Below are 19,091 nucleotides of genomic sequence, written 5' to 3' on the forward strand. Positions count from 1 at the left end.
ACCACTTTTCAAACTATCCTTTTCCCCTGTATATCTTGAATCTTCTGCCTTGGCTGTCAGCCACTCAGTAGTAGAGTGCTGGACACACTACTAGATCAGGCAGGCCAATAAAAAGAAATCCCTGAGCTGCAACTGGTTTGAGAAGTCAAGAAGGAGGCTGGAGAGCCTTGGGGAAAATCCTGCCTCATGAGGAGTTTGCTCAAAGTTACTCTTGCTGTAGGAAATACCAGATTGCTGCAGTATCCTGCAGCAGCCTGGATTGCTCTTGTTTCTTCAGCTCCATGTCATGCTCCGTTTTCTAGCTGTTTAATTAGAGATGGGTTGTGGTTTGTGGGTTCACAGCTTTTCTCATCTGCTTTTTGTCAGAGGTAAGCAGATGTACTGCCTGTTGCTCTGTACAGTTGAGTCCCTTGTACGGCAGCTGCTGATGAGTTCAGAGATAAAAACTTCAGCATATGGAAAACAGGGGATGAGAAGCCAGTTTCTGTGGCTGAGATGATCTTGTTCTGAAATACATCCAGCTGGTTTCTTATCCTCCCAGGTGTTGGCCCTCTGCTTCGTCCCAGGAAGGTGCTGCCTCCTCAGTTCCACGAGCAGCTGGGGATAGTGAAAGAGCCCTTTTGTGTTTGGCCTCACCTACCTGTCTAATTTGAAGGTGACTCCTGTCAGGGAGAGAACCCTGTGCTCTCCCTGCCAGCTCCCACTCAGCCTCTGCATGGTGCATGCCAGTGGAGTAGGATGCCATTACATAACTTGCATTGTGTGGTGCTTGGGGGTTGTTAAATCTGCATTTCTAATCCATACTCAAGTAGGAGCAGAACCTGAAAGCATCCTGATCTGCAGTTCCAATTAGATAACCTGGCTTGTGCTGTCAGCCCCTTGTCTCCTGTGCTGTGCCATCCAGTGCATTTGGAGGCTGGGGCTGGAATACACCCTGAGGATGGTAGGAGCCTTTTATTCTCAGAAGTGCTGCTGGGACCAGGGGCATCCACTGCATTCCCAGACTGCCTCCTGGGGTAGTGTCTGAGCATTCCCAAGACAAGAGGCATTTGTCATTAATAATTTAAAATAATTTTTAAATGACGGATGTATACTGATTTTTGAATAACTGTCCTAATTATAGTAAATATGCATAAGAGGGCTAAATTAACATCATATAAACAAGGTTAGTTCTTGTATTTTAATGGGTCTGCTTTGCTGTGCTACCCATAAACATTCTTTTGTCATAATCTTCATATGCAGGTTTTTTTATCTGTTTACAAATGGTATTTTCAGTTAATTTTTATCATGTTGAATCACATTAGTCTTCCAGCTTGGTTATTACTCAGCAAAAAGGATACCTGAACCTTTCAGTTCATAGTACAGATACCTTTCATTTAATCAGACCACAAACAATGTAAGGAAGTAATTAGCTGACGTGGTGTTTGGTTTGTGCATGAGCCAGCTGCTAAAGGGAGTCTGAAGGTGGCTCACTTGTGGTGGAGGCACCTCCTGCACTGCCTTGGGGTTGTAGCCAAGAAGAAAAGTTTGCCTTACTAATCCTTGTGGATTTGGGTGCTTGGTAGCTGAGCCTTGGTTCTGTTCCAAAACTGATGTGTGCTGCCCCAGGTGTGTCATCTGTAGAGGTGAGCCTGACAATTGCTGTTCCTCTAAGTCAGGCACTTATGGCCTTCCTTGTGACCAGGGATGGTGGCATCCTGGAGGGATGGCTGCCATCATCCCCCTGGAAGAGCTGGAGCACATTCCTCCACAGCAATCCATGGTGGTGTTGGTTGCTGCATCCACATCTCCGTGGGGTTTCGCAGTCCCACTTGTAGCTGCTGAAGCATGACCCACATGATGAAATACTTGGAATGCTGTCAGCTCATTGTTTGGGGGCTCCAAAGTGAAATTTTCCTGAAGGTTTTAGTGTTTGGATAGATTCAGTTAAAGCGGAAGCCTGGTTTGATTTGAGGGAGTGGCTGTGTTCTGAGAGCTCTCCTTTCACATTTCCAATTTTCTAGGTCACTCTTGGATGCTCTAATTTTTTTTTTTTCAGAGAAGCAGTTAGCAAAAGCTTTGACACTGATGATTTGTATTCTGTCATCTCAGTCTTGAGAGCAAAGAGATACTTTTTTGGCAAGTTCTCCCCCTCCTCAACCCCCAGTCATCATCATTAAAAGGCTGTCAACAAGCACGAAAAATCCCAGTGTGCTAACTGTAAATGCTAATTGACAGACAAGCAGCTGAAGCAGTGCCTTGTGCAGTGCCTGACCTGCAGCAGGCTGTCTCCTGGCCCTGGCAGTAGCTCCATAGGTTCCCTGGGAAGCAGGATCAGAGTGCTCAGTGCTCATGCACCTGCAGAGCCAGGCTGGGCTCTGTGCACAGCAGTGCTGTTACAAACAGGGTAAACTACAGGTGAGCTAAGCTCAACCTCAAAAGTGGGCATGATGTGTCCTAGGGTGTAGTCTGGCTTTTTTCTCACAGGTAGGCCTACCTTCCTGGTATTCTTTAATGCTTCTTTTGGGAACAAAAAGCTTGGAAACAGCTTTAGTAAACCTAGCTTTGTTGCTGAAGCCCTGTGCCCTGCTGACACAGTCTCCAGAGTGCTTTAGGGAGGACTGCATCACCTGTGGATATCATGGCTAAGGAATTTTCTCCTTTTTCTTTCCCTCTGTAAAAGCAACCTGTTCCTGTGGGGTTTGTCCCTGCTCGGTGAAGAGCTTTGTGATGTGGCTTCACAGTTTGCTCTCTGCAAACAGGCTTTATGGTTTCCTGGCATAGCTCTCTAGGACCATCTCATGGTAGGGTTGCTCCATGAATCAGTCTGCTGGCAGGAATATTTACATACTTGGCCAAAGGGCAGATTTTTTAGTAGCTGAACTGGCTGGGACTGAATTGTATCACTTAGATTAGAATTCATTGTTGCATCTCCAATGACCTCTGAGTAAAAAGTCCATGTATAACTGTGTTTGAAAGGTATCAAACAGTAGCACAAATAATTGCTTCCAGCAGTAAAATCCTGATGCTCTGTTTTGATGAATTTGGCGATTCAGAAAACAGTAGAATCTTTCATACCCTTGGAAATCTGGGCATTTCCATGGTTGAGAGCCTGCTGTCCTAGTACTGCAAAGCTGTGCTGCCTTTTAAACCCTTCACTGGTGAGTCAACTCTGTGTTTACTGCTAGTTATGAGGGGGAGGTTCCTGACTGGGAAGACCAGAGAGACATTTCTGTTTCACTCTGACTTAGAAAAAGCCAAGCTGCTCCAAAGTACAGGGTATTAAAAATACAGAGGAATTAACAGACATAGTGCAGGTTGGTGAAAAAGTCCAGGATAAAAATGCCTGAAAGTGGAAGAGATATGGTGCCAGACACAATATGTGGCATACTTTAAGCTTACCCTTTTTTTTTCCCCCCCCAGCACTGTTCCCTGAAATTTTCAGAAAACCTTTGTCATTTCACAAAGATTTGCTCAATTGAAATTTGCTCAATTGCAGTGAAATTTAGAGTATCAGGCAAATTTTTTTGCACAGTAAAGGAAGATATAGATGAAGAAGAGTAAGCAGAGACAGGCACTAGGGGAAATAATGGTTCTGAAAATATTTGTGATGGAATCCAGTAACAAAATGGGAGAGTGAGGAATTCAAAGCCACTGAATCCTGACAATGTGTGTCCTAAGGGAAAGACTCATTTTGGAGAGTTAAATGATGATTGCAGCCTTGAAAATTACTTTATCAAGAAGAAATCAGTAAGAGAGAGCTTGGTGAAAAAGTGAGCAGGCAATCAGCAGGGTGTTAGTGAAATCAGAGAGAATTATGCAAGTGACACTTTCTGCAGCCTCCGAAAATGGAATTTGCGGAAGGGACCAGCACCACCAGCACAACATGCACTTAAATACCATTTTCCATAAAACCAAAAATAATCCTAAGGCTTTCTGGCAAGGTTTGTCCTCAATGGCTGGTAGAAAGATGAAGCTCTGTGGTGGATTGGCCCTGCCAGAGGAGATGTTCTCTAATTGAGTTTTTTTGTTTCCTGATCTCGTAGGCAGAGCTGCAGCTGCCTGCTGAGGGGCTGCTGTTCCTAAGGACTTCCCTGGGCTCATGAGGATGTGCACCCTGCCTTCTCCCATGCCTCTGCTCTGTGTGTCCTGAGGCACCCACGGGCATTTCTAGCCTGCTCCTGGCACTGCCCACCTCTTGAGTGTGTGCTGGGATGTGGTGGGTGCCCTGCTTGGGAGAGGGAGTATGTCTGTCTCAGGGACCAACATTTCCAGTGGGACAGCCTTGATTTCCACTTCCTTTCTCACTTGTGTTTCCTCATGTGCCTTAAAGAAGGTGCAAGGCCTCTTGTAGACAGGTAAGGTGAGCAATGCTTCCTGGTGTGAATAGACCCTGAGCAGATTCTCCCAGCAAGGTCTGGGAATGGCTCAGCTTTCTGTCAGGCAGAGGCAAATCCATGTTGGAAAGCAGTGCTTGTGCAGCTGGGTGGCAGAAATGAGCCCCTCAAAGTGTTCAACATAGGCCTGGTAGGAAAGGATTGCTTTGGTTCATAAAAGGCAGGATGTGAAGAGGGGAGGTGGTGGAACCCTGCTGTGTTCTTTTGTAGGAGTTAAAGGATTGTTGTACTGCCACTCAGTGATTCCCTCCTATGAACTCTTCACTCCCACTTTGCATATTCCCTAGCATCTCCCTCACGTTCTGCAGAGCAGTTTATGCATGGGTGTATCATGACTTCTGAATAATAACTCTGAGAACTTGTTTTCTCATGTTCATGGTGTGCACTGGGGCTTTTTGCACGGTGAGGCTACTGGGTCAGAGTATCTGGGAAACTTCTGACTCAGCAGAGGTCCCCAAAATAGGCTGGGACCATTTATACCTCCCTGACATCTTTCTGTGCTCTCCTGGGACTTGGGAGACCTGCGTCTGGGTCTCTTTATTGATATGGAGTCTCAAACTATGGTGTGGGGGAATCCAGGCTGCGTGGTCTGGCAGTGCCTCCAGTGACAGGACACATCTCCTGGCTGTGACTTGTCCTGTCTGCATCCTGCATGCCCAGACATGGCCTGTTTTCCATGGCAGATGGGAGCCACCAGGAATCATTGCTGCTCCAGGCAGGAGCCATGGGACTTGTACCTCTGACCCATTTTATCTGCATTTCAGCGGAGCTTGTGGGTGTGCTGGCACATCTCAAAGCATCACTTGTGGATTGGAAGCAGTGTATCTGTGGGCATTGGAGCCCCTCAGGTGCTCGAGGCCAGCCTCAGCAAGGAAGGGCTGGCTGCAGGGCCAGTGGCACATTTCTGGTGTATTTCTCTGAAGAAAAGCTAAGGTTTCATGACTGGCATGAAGACTAACCCAAGTATGAAAATTCTCTCACCTGAGAGGATTTTTCCATGCATTCCTCCTCGAGTAGCTGCCTTGAGGCCCGTCTGGTGGTGGCTGGTGTGAGGGAGTCTGTCCAGCTGCCCCTTGCCAGCACCTGGACTAGCAGGTTAAAGCAGTTTCCCACTAGTTACTTGTCTCTGCTCCTCCTGGGAGGTGGCAAGGCCTCTCCTGCCTGGTTCCTCTGGAGCTAGCTGACACAGCCTTGCAGCCCCATGCTAGCGCAGGGCACAGGCTGTTTCCCTCCCACTTCTATGGCAAAGCTCCAGCTGGCTGAACTGGGAGTCTCTCTCCCCCTTTCACCCTGTTTCACTTGCAAAACCTTTAGGAACCAGAGAGCTTTCACCCCTTTCTTTGCCTCTGAGTAACCTGTGTGTGCTGGGCACGTTCGTCATTTGCCCCCTTGTCTCAACAGGGAACTCTTACGATCGGTGGCAAAGAAGTGACCCTTGAATACACTCCGTGCCCAGAGTTCTGGCGCTGCAAACGTGTAAGTATGTGCTCAGAGCTGTCTTGTGCTTCCCCTGCTGGCACTTGTGGCACTGGCAGCTCAGAGGAGTCTTACATATTTACTCAGTGGCCAGAGTCCCTCAGAGTAATTCATACCTGCCCTGAAGCTCTTGCCCCTTCTAAACTGCTTTTGCCTACCTTGACTTTGGTCCCACCTCTGCATGTGTGTTGCTCTGGTAGAGGCAGCCAGATTTTTTATGCCTTGTCCCCATTCAGTGATTCCTTTTTAAAATGTGGGGGAAATAGCGTGTGGATCCTTTCTCCCTAAAAACCACAACGAGACAGTGATTCTGCCAACAGGAATGGAACAGGCTTCACTCTGGTTCATGTGTGTAACCAACCCTCTGCCTCACACAGGAACCTGTGGTCTAGCTGTGGCTCTAGTAAGTGCAGCAGGAAAGGAGGCATGGAAGTGTGTCCAAGTCTAGGCAGCATGAGCCAAGTACATGCTGGGACTGGTCCATTTCTGGGAAGGCACGGTTGCCCAAGGGTCAGTTTGTTCCTGTGCCTTCCCCAAGGTTCCCCCAGTACAGGAACTTACAGCTGCAGCAGGCTGGAAGTGATTTCTGGAGAAAGGACAGGATTGTTTCCTGCATTCCCACTGACTGCAGGCTGAGACATGAAGGGATTGGCTCTAATTAGAGTCCCATCTTGCCTGCTGGATCACTGTGGGTTACAAGAGACCCTCATTCAGCTGCAAGCAGAGCTGTTGCTCTGTGCATAGTGTCTGCTTGCAGCTCTCCACCGGTGGAGACTCAGGTTTCAAGCAGTGATTTCAAACAGCTCTCAGTGCAGGGAGGTGGCTGCACTGTATGTCCCCTACTGTGTGTAGCCATGGCCTGAGCTTTCTTGTGCCCCAGAGCTTCCACAAGGCTTCAGTCACAGGAAGAAATTGCTATGAAACAAAAGCAATGCATTTGCAAACAGCTTAAGGAGGAAGTCAGGAGTGCTGTGTTTGAGAGCTGTGAAAAGGGGCAATTGGCTCTCCCCACAGTGGCTCTAGGTGAGATAACCATCCAAGCTCATGCAGCTGTGCCTCTTAGTTAGCAGACACCTCGTCATTAACTCTCCAAATTACATCAGTATCTACAGTTCATGCTCAGATAAGCACTTTGTCACTGCTTGAGGGTTGAGTTCAGGTTAGAGAATGCCAAGGTAACTTTGGACCCTTTGAATCAACATTGTGCCTAGCAGGAAGCTTTTCATCCAGCATCACTTGAGAGGGGGAAGAGTCCCATTTCAAGGACTAATGAATAAATGTGTGCTCAGAAGGTGTGTGAAAGCCCTGTTCCCAAGGCAAACCCAGCTGTGAGTCATATGAGCATTTACCTGCAATTCCAAAGGTCCCTGCTGCCATTCCCCATCACTGTGACTTTTTCATGGCTGCTACTTTCTGAAAGCATGCTGCAGAGGCTGGAATTCTGGAGCAGGTTGTATCCACTGTCTTCAAAACACGACTTCCTCATCTGTCCATCTTCCATTGCAGTGTAAGGTGTGTACTGTGGGCTACAGATCTTCCTGTTCCTATTGCAAGCTCCCAAGAGATGGTGAGTATATCTGATTTCCTGAGCTTGGTAGCTAAAAGTTTAATCTATGCTGACAAGTAAGTTCTCTTTTGGTTTCCCTGTTGGTGGACTAGCTGAGCACTGTGTGGAAGGATTGTTAGTTTGGCTTCACTTAAACCCTTTTTGCCTGTCCACACTAAAGATGTTAAATGCAGTGGATTGCTGTTAGATTCTCTACTCCTGTGAGGCTTGGTGGAGAGGTGTCTTACTGCCCACAGCCTTTCCCTCATATTAGCTAGTATTGCCCTTTCATCCAGGGAGTTACAGTTGTGTGTCCTTGGGACTGTGAGCTGGTACTGCTCACTGTAGGTGAGATGGCTTCCCTGACCCACCTTCCTTGGGAGATGCAGCTGCATGGTTTTAGTGTCAATCAGAGACTCTCACATTTGCCTCACTTTTGAGGGTCTCAGATTAGGATCACAAAATTATGGAATCATTAAGGTTGGAAAAGACCTCTGAAATCAAGTCCAGCCATTAACCTATCATTGCTAAGCCCACCACTAACCCATGTCTCTAGGCACCACACCTACACATTTTTTGAATACTTCCAGAGATGGTAATTCTACCACTTTCCAGGGCAGCCTGTTCCAATGCTTGACCACCCTTTTGTTCAAGAATTTTTCCCTAATATCTAATCCAAACCTCCCCCAGAGTAACTTGAGACTACTTTCATTTGTCCTATCACTTGTTCTTGGGAGAGGAGATTAGAGGTGAATCCAGGATTGGAATTGCTGAACACACCTTGCAGGCTGTAAAAAAATAAATGCATGAGAGTTCTCCAGGAGCTTCTCCTCACCCCATCAGCACCTCTGATTTCTGAGGTGGGAGGACACGAGAGCCAAAACACACTTCCTTGAGGAGCTGATCTCTTTAGGATGATGGCTGTGCCCACCTTCACCATCCCTGGGTGCAGCACCAGGGGCCACAGTGCCATGAGTGAGTCCTCCACCCTCCTCTGGCACTGCCTGTGCATTCCAGACCCTGTGTGAGCCTTGACTCTTTATCTTTAAGTAGATTTCTAGGTATTGCCCTCTTGCCCCAGGCAGAAGGGTAGTACATCAACTGCTGATGCATAGACCTCTGTTTACTGAAGCACTGTCCCTGTGGTTGTGCTTTCCATGCTCTGTGGTTCCTCCATCAGTGCTGTGAAGGCAAAATGCACACAGCTGGCCCAGCACAGCTGTGGGTTGTAATGAAACTGCCCAGGAGCAAATTAAACAGAGCCTTTTAAGCTGCTGTGAAGACAGATTGTGGTGAATGCTTCTTACTGAGCTACTTTTCTTGGGAAAGGATGCAATAAGGTAACCTCTCTATGACTGGGTGAAACAAAGCAGCTCTCTAGGAATTCACAGTGGTTGCTGCAGCTTTGTGTGAGTTCTGGCATGCTTTGTGACTCATGGGTGTGAAATGGACTTAAGTGTGCCTCTCTTACAGGGAACAGAGCAGGCCCAGAGTCCAGAGGTGGTGCTGAGGGAGAGGACACATCGGCTGAGCAAGAATTCAGTAAGAGAGTTGCCCTCCCCATCTCTAGGATTGTGCTCATGTCTGTGTGGTTTGCACAGGCAGTTTCTTTGCACCTGCACAGCTACAAATTGGTTTAATGTCCAAATTTTACATGAGGTTCTACAGCCAAAACTCTGCACTCTGCAAGCTGCAGAGAAATGAGTATAAGCCTGTCCAAGGTGAGCTGTGCTGGCAGCCAAGCAAGGCACTGTGCAGCTTTCCCAACAGTCTTGTGCAAAATCATCGTGTGTTCTGCCATGCCACCCACTGCCCAAACAGAATGAGAGCAGAGACTTGCTCTCAGGGACATTAAAGAGGGAAGCTTTACTGTGCCTCGTCTTGCACCTTCATTTGCTTCTCTTTGTGGGGAGAGGCTTCAGCAGCAGGTGCTGGGCTGGTGGTACCTGCCTTTGCAGCCTCACAGATTTGGCTTCCCTTTCAGCAGTGTTAGAAGCTCAGGTAGGGATCTCTTTTGCAGTGAAGCCAGGCCATTCAGAGGCTTCAAGCACAAGAACTTGTTGGGGTTTATGTTTTCTGAATGGCATAGCTAGACTGGGAGGGGCACGGTGTTCCCACATTGTTTCTGCCTCAGCTGTAGTCAGTAGCACCTGATAAAATCTGTGACTGCATTATGGATGTGTTTCATTCAGTGGTCTCGGGGGGACTGAACCCAGTTTTCCTCTAGCATGTAAACAGGGTGACAGTTACTAGTTGATATTGCTTGGTTGTGGATGATCAGGAATGCATTGTGGATAGTAAGGATATCACTATCATATAGGTTGTCCTGGACATGGAAGGAATGTGTCTAAATCCATCCCTGGTTCTTGTTTGTTCAGGCAAGAGGCAATTCTAAAAGGGGGCCAAAAAGCCTCTCGTCTCTGACTAGAAAAGTCATGTAAAGCAACCCAACACAAAACAAAGCGATGGAAGGATGGCAATAACTGAACCAACCTTGTGTCTGCCAAGTATTAAGACAGTGGATATGCAACAGGCAGTACAGGTTGACCTTTTATAAGGAGCACTGCTGCAAGAGCCAGAAAATAGGAGAAAAAAAACACCTGCTGAAACATTCTTACGTGAAACCAGTTCATTTCTCCTCCCTTATAGCAGAGACAAAGCTTGAAACACCTGAGCAAGAATTGTCAGGTCAGCCAGGATCTCCAAAGCAGCCTCTCCAGCCCTCAGTTCCTGCTGCACAGCAGGAATGTCAGCCTCAGGAACAGGAGCCAAGGAAGAGAGATGAAGGGAGGGAGCATCGGCCCTCACAGGAGAAGAGAAGGGACATGGACCGGCACCAGGAGCCGCCCTCTCAGAGGGAAGCAGAGGAAGCCATGCCACCAGATGGTGGAGGAAGCAGAAGTGAGTGACACAAAGACCAGTTTGGGACTCCTCTTGCTTGCACTACATGAGGTCCATTCTGCAGAAAGGGCAGCATTTCACTAAAACCTCTGGAGGCTATTTGTATGTTCTGCAAATCCATGGTGTAGAGTAATGGAGGGCTGTCCAGCTGCAAAGGTGCTGATAAATTGCCTTTAGGAAAATTAATTCAGGTTGAGCTGGCTTTAGGGTGGTGCAGTTAACAGCTTCAAAAGTCTTCTGGGTCAGCAGTTATCCTGGGCTGAGCTCTGAGAAGGGGTTACTTTCTACTGTTTTCTGGGAAGGAAAGGTTGGCAATTGGAAGCGATAACTGGAGCAGAGTGGAGAGAAAAAAGCAATGGCTTGGAGACTCGACTGCAAGAAGCCGTGCTCTTGCTTTGAGTGGGTTTAGTTACAGTTAACTTGGTTCTAAACTGCCTTTTTTCCACTACTTTTTCTTCCTGGTCCACCTCTCTGATTGTCTGTCAGCGATTATGCTGAAGCGCATCACTCGGTTCACGCCCCCGGAGGTGATTGTGGGGCTCCTGGCCCCGTACGTGCGCCTGTCCACGTCCAGCGTGCGCATCATGAAGAACAAGGCTGGCCGCATGGGCCAGACCTATGGCTTCATCGAGCTGGAGTCTCATGCTGTAAGTACTTTCCTGCTTTCACCTGCTCCCTCTCTTGGCATCTGATACCTGTAGAAGTAGAGAAACTACAGAAATACAAGAAATTTCTCTACTTGTGAGGCTGCTGTGCTGGAGCGAGTCTTCTCTCCTGCTTGTGCAGGAATTAGATGGTACAGCTGTTATTCTCTGGCTTTAGGAGTCAGAGGTTGTTGTCACAAGCTGTGACACTGATTGAGTTTCTCACCTCAGTACATTTCTTTTTAGACACTCTGAACTTGAACACTTCTTCCATAGGTATTTTGTTTGCAGAGAACTTGAATCCAATCGTTTTTGTTTGTAGAAGGCAAGAATCTCGATTAACAGACCATCCCATGTTAAAGGGTTCACATTTTCTGTGTCTAGGTGGCTCCCTAGCTCATTGATGTTGGTCCAGAGAGTGTTTACCAAAACACTTTGGGGCAGCAGCAGCCACAGTGCTTCATTCTCTGGCAGCCTTAGGAGAATTCCATCCCCAACTGGCTGCTGTAAATGGGCATAGAAAAGCAGGGAACCTCACGTTGCATTTGTCCCTTTTGTCCCATTTGTCCCTTCACTGACACTTAGACTAATATTTGTTGTTGTGTTTCTTGTCCTACTGAGCACAAAACGTTCCTTTCAGGCAGAATGGATTTGGAAAATGTGCTGTTTGCTTCTCATGGAAAGTGACATTCTTCTTCCTTTTACAGGAAGCTCTGAGGTTGCTAAAGATACTGCAGAACCTGGATCCCCCAATCTGCATTGATGGGCGTACATTGGAAGTGAATCTTGCTACAGGGAGGAGAAGGTACCAACAGATGAGGCGATGGACTTGTCTTTTACATGCTGTGCAGTGAGGCTTGGTTGTCAGAGCAGGTGCTTAAAGTTTAGCATGGGAATTAGCACAGATGTTCCTACAATCAAAAAATGTGTTGGAGAAGTGAAGCTTGGAGAAGTTTCAGTGATTGAGCAGAATGGGATTAGTGATCATAATGCATCTTGTTGTCCAGCCATCAAATCCCATTCTGCTGGAATTAGTGGGTTCAGCTTTTTAAAAAACGTGGTGAGATTTATATTTGTAGACACAGCAGAGTGGAGTTGTATTTCTTGTGGAGACAGTGGTTTTGCTGAGTCTTCTACTGGGATGGACACAGTCCAACATGTGGCCAGGAAAGATGGTCTTTCTGCCTTTATTGGTCCTGCTGATCATTTTTAATACACTGAAGTTAATGTAAAACCAAATTGTCATTAACTTGCAATCTTTTATCTCAGCAGGAATGACTACGGGGAGCACGGTGACAATTCCTACTATGGCCCGGTAGGTCTGCACAGCTTCACTGCAGGTTGCTTAAAAGGAAGTAGCACTGGGGGGTGATGGGCCTGGCTGTGTTGGGCTACTGAAATACTGCAGAACATGTTTCACTGCATTTGAAGATGGGGTGACAATGCTCAAATGTGCCCACTGCTGCTTTGCCCCTCATACTGTTTATCTTGTGCATAGAAGTGCAAGTCAGTGCTGCTGGAGGAAGTTCTGGGCTGGTTTACTCAATGACACACTTTACAGAGTGATTTCACTGATGTTTCATCTCAGTTCCCAGAGTGAATGTCTCTTTAGTGTTTGTGCCTAGACTACAGGACTGTTCCCATATACTGGATGGGGTGAAGGCTTCCATAGGGATTGCTGTGAGCAGAGATCTTGTGCTTTGGGACACTGTCCGTTACTCTGTAGATGAAAAGTTATGTCTGTTTGTGCTCTGTTTAGGATGGCTAAATGAGCCCTTCTTCTGAACTTTGGGCCTTTCAGAAGGAGCAGAAGAAATGTGATGTTTGTTAAAGACTCTCTGATTTGTTTGTGTTGTTCACTTACTTCAGGGCCGAAGGGGCATGAGAGACAGGAGGGGTGGCGAATCACAGAGACGCACCAGAGCACAGTGTAAGTTAAACTCTGCTTCACTCCTACTGTGGAGACTTTTCTTCCTTAAAAGGGCACTGACATGTAGAAATCAGCCCAAAAATATTTTAAAGGCTAAGAGTAGGTTTGTTTGCTACACCCACTTGTGAGTTCCTTTGCCAACTTTGTTTAGTCACATTTTCCTATCTGATGATGTGTTTCTCTCTATTCTCACTGTGCGAAACTACATGCAGATAAAAGAAACTTGCTGCCTATTTTTCCTTGTTGTGGAAAACGGGTGGAATAAAATCAGCCTGGCAGTTACTAGAGAAGACAGAAGAAAATACACTTGATGCAGCAATGCCAGTAGCTGGAATAGCACTCCTGATTGTTTTACTGATTTATATATAGCATTTCTTAGGTCTGTCAAAGAACATTTTGGAAATGAGAAGCATTCCTGACATTATGGGCCTACTACCCTTAAGGCCTTTGGCTTTTCCTGTAGAAATAGTTTACTCCCTTTTCTTTTTGAGAGTTTTTGTGCACCGATGGGGTGGAAGGGATGTGGAGAGTGTCATCACTTCAAACACGATTGAGAGAGAACAGCTTTTCCCTGTCACAGGAGTGGGTGGATGTAGATACTCATTACCCCATTCTTAGGGAAATTACTGAATTTCATGACCAAGTGTTGTGGTCTTGTGATCTCAGCACAGCTCCTGTAAATCTGTTTTGATGTGGAAGTTTTGCCAGAGTCCTAACCAGAATTGTGAAAACTTATCACCCCTCTTACTCCTTAAAGAAAAGATTATGTCGGTCAAGTGATGTGAAGATACTCTTTCTTTCTTGCCAGGAGAAAAAAATTATTCTTTCCCATTCTTGATCCTTTCACCAGTGTAATATTTGTTCTTGTTTTTGTCTTTGTAAAAGGCAAGTTGTGCTTTTGGAAGCCTGTGGTGCTAACTCTTGTCTCTCTCCTCAGCACCATCAGATGTGTCCACATACATTTATGATCCTGACACTGGGAATTACTATGATCCCATAGCTGGGACATACTATGATCCCAGAACTCAGGTGAGTGCATGGGAAGGAAGCTTTACATGCAATATCTTCTTACAAACTGCTCTTCTCTGGAGGGATTTTGCAGCCAGATCCTGAAGACAAGCCAGCATAGGGCAGTACAAAGGCAGCTTTGTGTCTTTCACTCTGTCTTCTGACCTATGTGAAAGGGATGCACGTTACAAAATATCAACTTAATGAGGGGCTGGAAACCCATTAGCTTTGTGTTGAACCAGCTGTAGCCGCCTCTGGCCTCTGAAGCTCTGCCTTTGGATGGTTTTTGGTCTGCTTTTCTTCAAGCAGACTTACAGGCAGAGCATCATAGCTACATTTTGCTGTAGACATGTGATATGTGACTGTCTGTAAGAAAGAATGGACAACAGAACTGTGTTTTCATCTGTGGTCTTTTTGCTTCTCAAACCTAGCCAGGAATAGCTGTAAGAATGCCAAAAAAAAGCCATCAGCAGAGATTTTATGGAACTATAATCTTGTTTTCATGATCCTGGGGATGTTCATGTTGTGGGACAGCAGGGCTGTGCTCTGGTGACCTGGCTGTGGTCAGCTGTCTTCTGTCCCACCAAAGTTTTGGAGCCTTTTCCCTCTGCAGTCCCTTCTTACTGTGCTGGTCCCCCCAGCTCAGCAAGGAGAAGAAGCCCAGTAAGAAGACTGCAGGGTTTGGGCTAAGCCTGCTGCAAATTCCTATTTCAGAGGGAAGTCACAATAGACCGGGAGCCCTCCCCACCCCCGGCGGAGAGCAGGAGGCGGCGGCACGAGAGCCAGGAACGGACCAGCGACAGGAGGGAGCCACACGGCAGGGACAGCAGGGACAAAAAGGACAAAGGGAAAAGCACTTCTGCTAAGGTGACTAACTCCCTCCAGGCATCAGAATGACCTGAGGCCATGAGGGTGAGGAAAGAGAGGTTAGAAAATAGAGAGCATTTAGAGGATTCAAAAAGGAAGGGACAGTGAGAGAAGACAATGGGGTCAGCAGCCGGAAAGGAGCATGGTGGTTGTCCAGCCCGGGAGTAAGTTCCTGAAGTTTTTTTCTCCTTACATTAAATCCATTAAATTCTCATCCCTATTTTATGGTGAAGGATTCAGACACATCCAGGTAACTGAGACATGTTTCACTCACGCTGCTGAAAGCACCCAACTATTGTAATAGAGACAACAAAAAACTGGCAGTGACATTTAAACACACCAAGTCAGATGATGATGGAGACTCAGCTCTCCCCTTACTACTGTTTCTGCGCCTCCCAGTACCAGGACAGTGCCCTTCACTGCTGTTCCCAGTGAGCAAATCCAAGTGTGGGAGCTGCTGGTTGGGAGTAGCTGCCAAAAGTGCCAAAAGTGATGTTTGAGCACAGCCCAGGGCTGTAATACTGATAGGGGCCTGAGGAATGCCAGGAGAATTGGTAGAAGTGATTTAGCCACCAATGCAGACATTTTGTATTCTTCCTTGCCTCTTGGTCTGAATGTGCTCAGTAGCATGACCAGTCCTGGGCACCTGGGACTTGAAGGCTGTAACTGTCCCTGAGGCTGGTAACAAGGCAGCCAAGGAGTCATTGGCTATGGAGGCTTTCAGGGACTGACCTAGGAGAAGCATGGTCCTGTCTGAATGCAGGGCAAAAGCATCTCCAGCAGAAGTCATTCTGTCATTTTTCCCACTTGCCTATTTTCCATGGATGCTCAGAAGTGGCTTCCTGGCTGCACTGTGCAGCTGTCACTCTCTGACACCTGTGTTGCTGCTGGCCTAATGCCCAGTCTTGGGTTTTACAGAATGAGCCTGGAGAGGAGAGGTTCTTTGCAGAAGATGTCTTCAAAAAGCCACTGCCTCCCTCTGTGAAGAAGGATGAGAGCACAGGCCTGGTAAGGTGTTACACTTGTCTTCCCTGGTCAAGTGTGAGTAACTTATGAGCCATTAAATTGGAGCCTGTCCAGGGCTACAGCCCAGTTCTCTATGAAATGTGTGAACGTGAAGCTTCATCCCAGCCTGCTGTCTGTGCTGCTGAGCACACAGCTGAGTATCAGGCTCATCCTGTTGCAGTGCTGATTGTAGTCTCTGGTGCCCTCTGTCCAGGATAAAGAAGATCCTGGAAACCCTGCCGTGCTGGCTGAGCCTGGCCATTTGCTGTGCCACAGTCACAGCAGAGAAAATTGATCTTGTCTGGCAGTGGGGGTAGTCTGGACTTCATGTCCCTTGTGCACACACAGAGGTGCTCAGATGTGACCTGGCCCTGCCTCAGTTCCCTCACTGATATGAGGCAGGACTGGAACCCCTGTCAGCACCACAGTGTAGCAGAGAGTGAGAGTGGGGTGGGCTGGGACAGCATGGAGAGCTGCTGCAGCTGTCTCTGAAATCACGAGTATGGCTCCAAGAGAGCTCTGGATTCCCCAGAATGGGAATGACTCCCACCAGAACCACCACCTCATTTCTGCCAATCACCTGGTTTCCTTGGAGGCCTGTTTGAATTAGTGCTTAGCTATTGTGTGCTCTGAGTCCGTGCTATGGCAGTCTCAGCACCTGATCTTGACTCTTTCAGACCGAGACTGGAGAGGAGAAGTTCTCTGCAGAAGATGTCTTTAAAAAACCTTTACCTCCTTCTGTGAAAAAGGAAGAGAGTGCAGCTCCAGTAAGTATCTCCATAGGATTGCATGTACCTGTTTGAGCCTGGATACAGTCTAGGGAGGATCAGCACAGCCTGGCTGCAACTATGAGTGCCAGAGATGTTTCTCATGCCAGAGGAGGGAGTGGTGGGGATGGAAGGCAGTTTGTTTTTTAAGGCTGACCTTGTTTGTCAGCTTCTAGCATGAAGAAATTTGGTACCTGAATTTGAGCAGGATCTCACTCAACCAGCCCTAGGGCAGAAAACTCTTCCAGCCACCTCCAGGCTGTGGAAGGCCAAATCTCACTGATCTGCCAAGCAGCCACTGCCTTGGTTGGCTTCTTGTGCTCTCAGGTATGTGGCAAGTTGGAAAAGCCTGGTACCAAAGCACAACCTGTCTAGAGAGCAGAAGGGCTTCCACCCCATGATGTGAAGGGAAAGAAGCCAGCCAGCTCTTCCCTGCCTGTGCTGCTGGGAAGCAACTCTCTGCCTCTGGGTCCGGAACAGAGAAAGGAGTCACGGGGAGATAGGCTGGGGAAACAAAGCCCCCGCTAGCCTGGTGCTATAAATGGTCACACTTCTCTCCACTTCCTTCAGCCCAAGGTGGTGAATCCTCTGATAGGACTTCTGGGAGAGTATGGCGGAGACAGCGACAATGAGGAGGAGGAGGAAGAGGAGGAGCAGTCGCAGGCTCAGTGGCTGCCGCCTGCCCCGCACCCAGCGGCGCTGCGCGAGGAGCAGCCGCGCAAGGCCAGGGCCAGCGCCGACAAACTGACTGACTGGAACAAGCTGGCCTGCCTGCTCTGCAGGAGGCAGTTTCCCAACAAGGAAGTGCTCATCAAGCACCAGCAGCTTTCCAACCTTCACAAGGCACGGGGAAGCCGGGGGCTGCTGTTGGTTGGCTCAATGGTTGTGTGAGCTGCATGGAAAATGCAGCGGTTGGGTGGAAATGGATGTGCTGAAGTTGAGGCAGTAGCAGGCAAAGTTCCCCCAAAGCTCTGTTCAAAGCATTGTGTGAACTGCTTGTTCCTGCCATGGCAGTACTGTAACATCAAGGTGTGACTTTGTAAGCTGTAGTGAGATAGCTAAGGCTTAGGGAGAGTGGGGTGCTGGCACACATGAGTGTGAGAGCGGCAAGAACTTGGCACGTGCACCGCCATGCTCTGTGCTGCCTTTGAGCTCTTGCTTTTAGGAGAGCCAAGCTGCACATGGGTTAAAATAGGACTGGTTGCCTTCCTTACTGCAGGGAGGAAGGGCTCTAGGCCTCTGTGGGAGAGCAGATAGTCTGGGCTGCAGGAGAGGCTGCTGTGCCTGGTATAGTGCAGGTACAGGAGCATGCTGCTTTACCTGTACTCCTTGTGGGTGGAGCAGATGACCCTGACAGCTTGTGTTCTCTGCATGACACTGCCTTCTGTCTTCCTCCTTCCAGCAAAACCTAGAGATTCATATGAAGATTAAACGATCCGAGCAGGAGCTGGCGTATTTGGAGAAGAGAGAGCGTGAGGTACGTCTGTGGTGGTGGGCAGGCAGCTCCCTGTGCTTCTACACTGGGTGGGCTGGTGGTCCCAGGAAGACCTTCCATTTATGCACCAGGTATCAGCAGGCATCCACTTAGGCACCAGGCATCAGATGCCTCCCAAATGTGAACTATGGGCTCAATCTGCATGCAGACCTGTAGGTCTGTGACTTCTAAGAGCAGGTCTTGCTCCTCACAGAAGGGTCTGAGTGTGGTTTTGTTGTCCTGCAAGCTGGCACTGAACTTTGTGCAAAGCAGGACACAAATTTCCACCTAAAAGTGATTAGGGCTGCTGCTGCCTGGCCAGGGACAGGAGAGCTGTGCCTGTCTGTTGTTTGGAAGGTCACAGAGCTGCTCCTGGTGTGGTAGCTGGAAGGCTGAAAAAACAGGTCTGGGTCAGCCCAACAGATGGCATCTGAGCAGAGCAAGTGTACTGTGGGATGTGAGCATTCAGTGTTTGTGAGTCCCCAGGACAACCTTCCAGCCAGCTGAGGATGAGATGAGACCTGGATGCATGGCAGCAGTATTGGATCCTTCATAGCTCCTGTACTTACTTTGCTCTTTCCCTTGTGAAGGGGAGGCATAAAGACAAAGGAAATGACCGGAGAGAGAAATTCCAGCAGATGGATTCCCCAGAGAGGAAACGATTCAGATATGACCGGGACTCGGAGAGGTAATGGCTGTTGTGGGTTAAATCTCTTTGGGGATGCTGATGCTGGGATGGGATGTGTGCTGCTGGCAGACCAAGGCTGGGAAATATCCAGTGGGGTAGATCTGCAAAGTAACAGCCAGACAGAGTGAGATAGAGTTCCTCAAAGGAACTCTTGTGGTGGAAGCAAGGATTTAGGGCAGAGCAGAAAAAAGCTGCCTGGTGCAGGAAGGGTGGGATGGGGGTCTGAGTGTGTCTGCCTGGACACAGAGAGCAGAATGCAGCCTGTTCCCATCCACCTCGTCCTTAAGGCACTTACTGCCCTCATGTCCTGGCATCTAGCCATTGAAAGAAAGAGCAAAGCTGTGTTTCATCTGTTCCCTGACTCAGAGGAACGCTGGGAGCTGTTTCCATCTCGTTCAGAGTAGGTGGA

General features: G+C 48.0%; 1 protein-coding gene across 4 annotated transcripts in view; it reads left to right on the top strand.

Annotated features, from left to right (window-relative positions):
• Positions 1-19,091, top strand: part of RBM6 (RNA binding motif protein 6) — a 58,071-nt gene that overhangs the window by 36,120 nt on the left and 2,860 nt on the right. For 2 of the 4 annotated variants that reach the window (XM_079317256.1, XM_079317258.1), the window contains exons 7-21: positions 5,778-5,852; positions 7,359-7,419; positions 8,872-8,940; positions 10,048-10,299; positions 10,786-10,946; positions 11,651-11,748; positions 12,213-12,258; positions 12,813-12,873; positions 13,811-13,902; positions 14,596-14,748; positions 15,667-15,756; positions 16,431-16,520; positions 17,091-17,363; positions 17,923-17,997; positions 18,585-18,682. In XM_079317256.1, coding sequence (XP_079173382.1) covers positions 5,778-5,852; positions 7,359-7,419; positions 8,872-8,940; positions 10,048-10,299; positions 10,786-10,946; positions 11,651-11,748; positions 12,213-12,258; positions 12,813-12,873; positions 13,811-13,902; positions 14,596-14,748; positions 15,667-15,756; positions 16,431-16,520; positions 17,091-17,363; positions 17,923-17,997; positions 18,585-18,682 — 1,694 coding nt within the window. The remainder of the gene's footprint in view (positions 1-5,777; positions 5,853-7,358; positions 7,420-8,871; positions 8,941-10,047; positions 10,300-10,785; positions 10,947-11,650; positions 11,749-12,212; positions 12,259-12,812; positions 12,874-13,810; positions 13,903-14,595; positions 14,749-15,666; positions 15,757-16,430; positions 16,521-17,090; positions 17,364-17,922; positions 17,998-18,584; positions 18,683-19,091) is intronic. The other 2 variants (XM_079317257.1, XM_079317259.1) reach the window with 1 other exon arrangement.

The sequence above is a fragment of the Erithacus rubecula genome (assembly GCF_903797595.1).
Source record: "Erithacus rubecula genome assembly, chromosome: 13".
Taxonomy (NCBI): Eukaryota; Metazoa; Chordata; class Aves; order Passeriformes; family Muscicapidae; genus Erithacus; species Erithacus rubecula.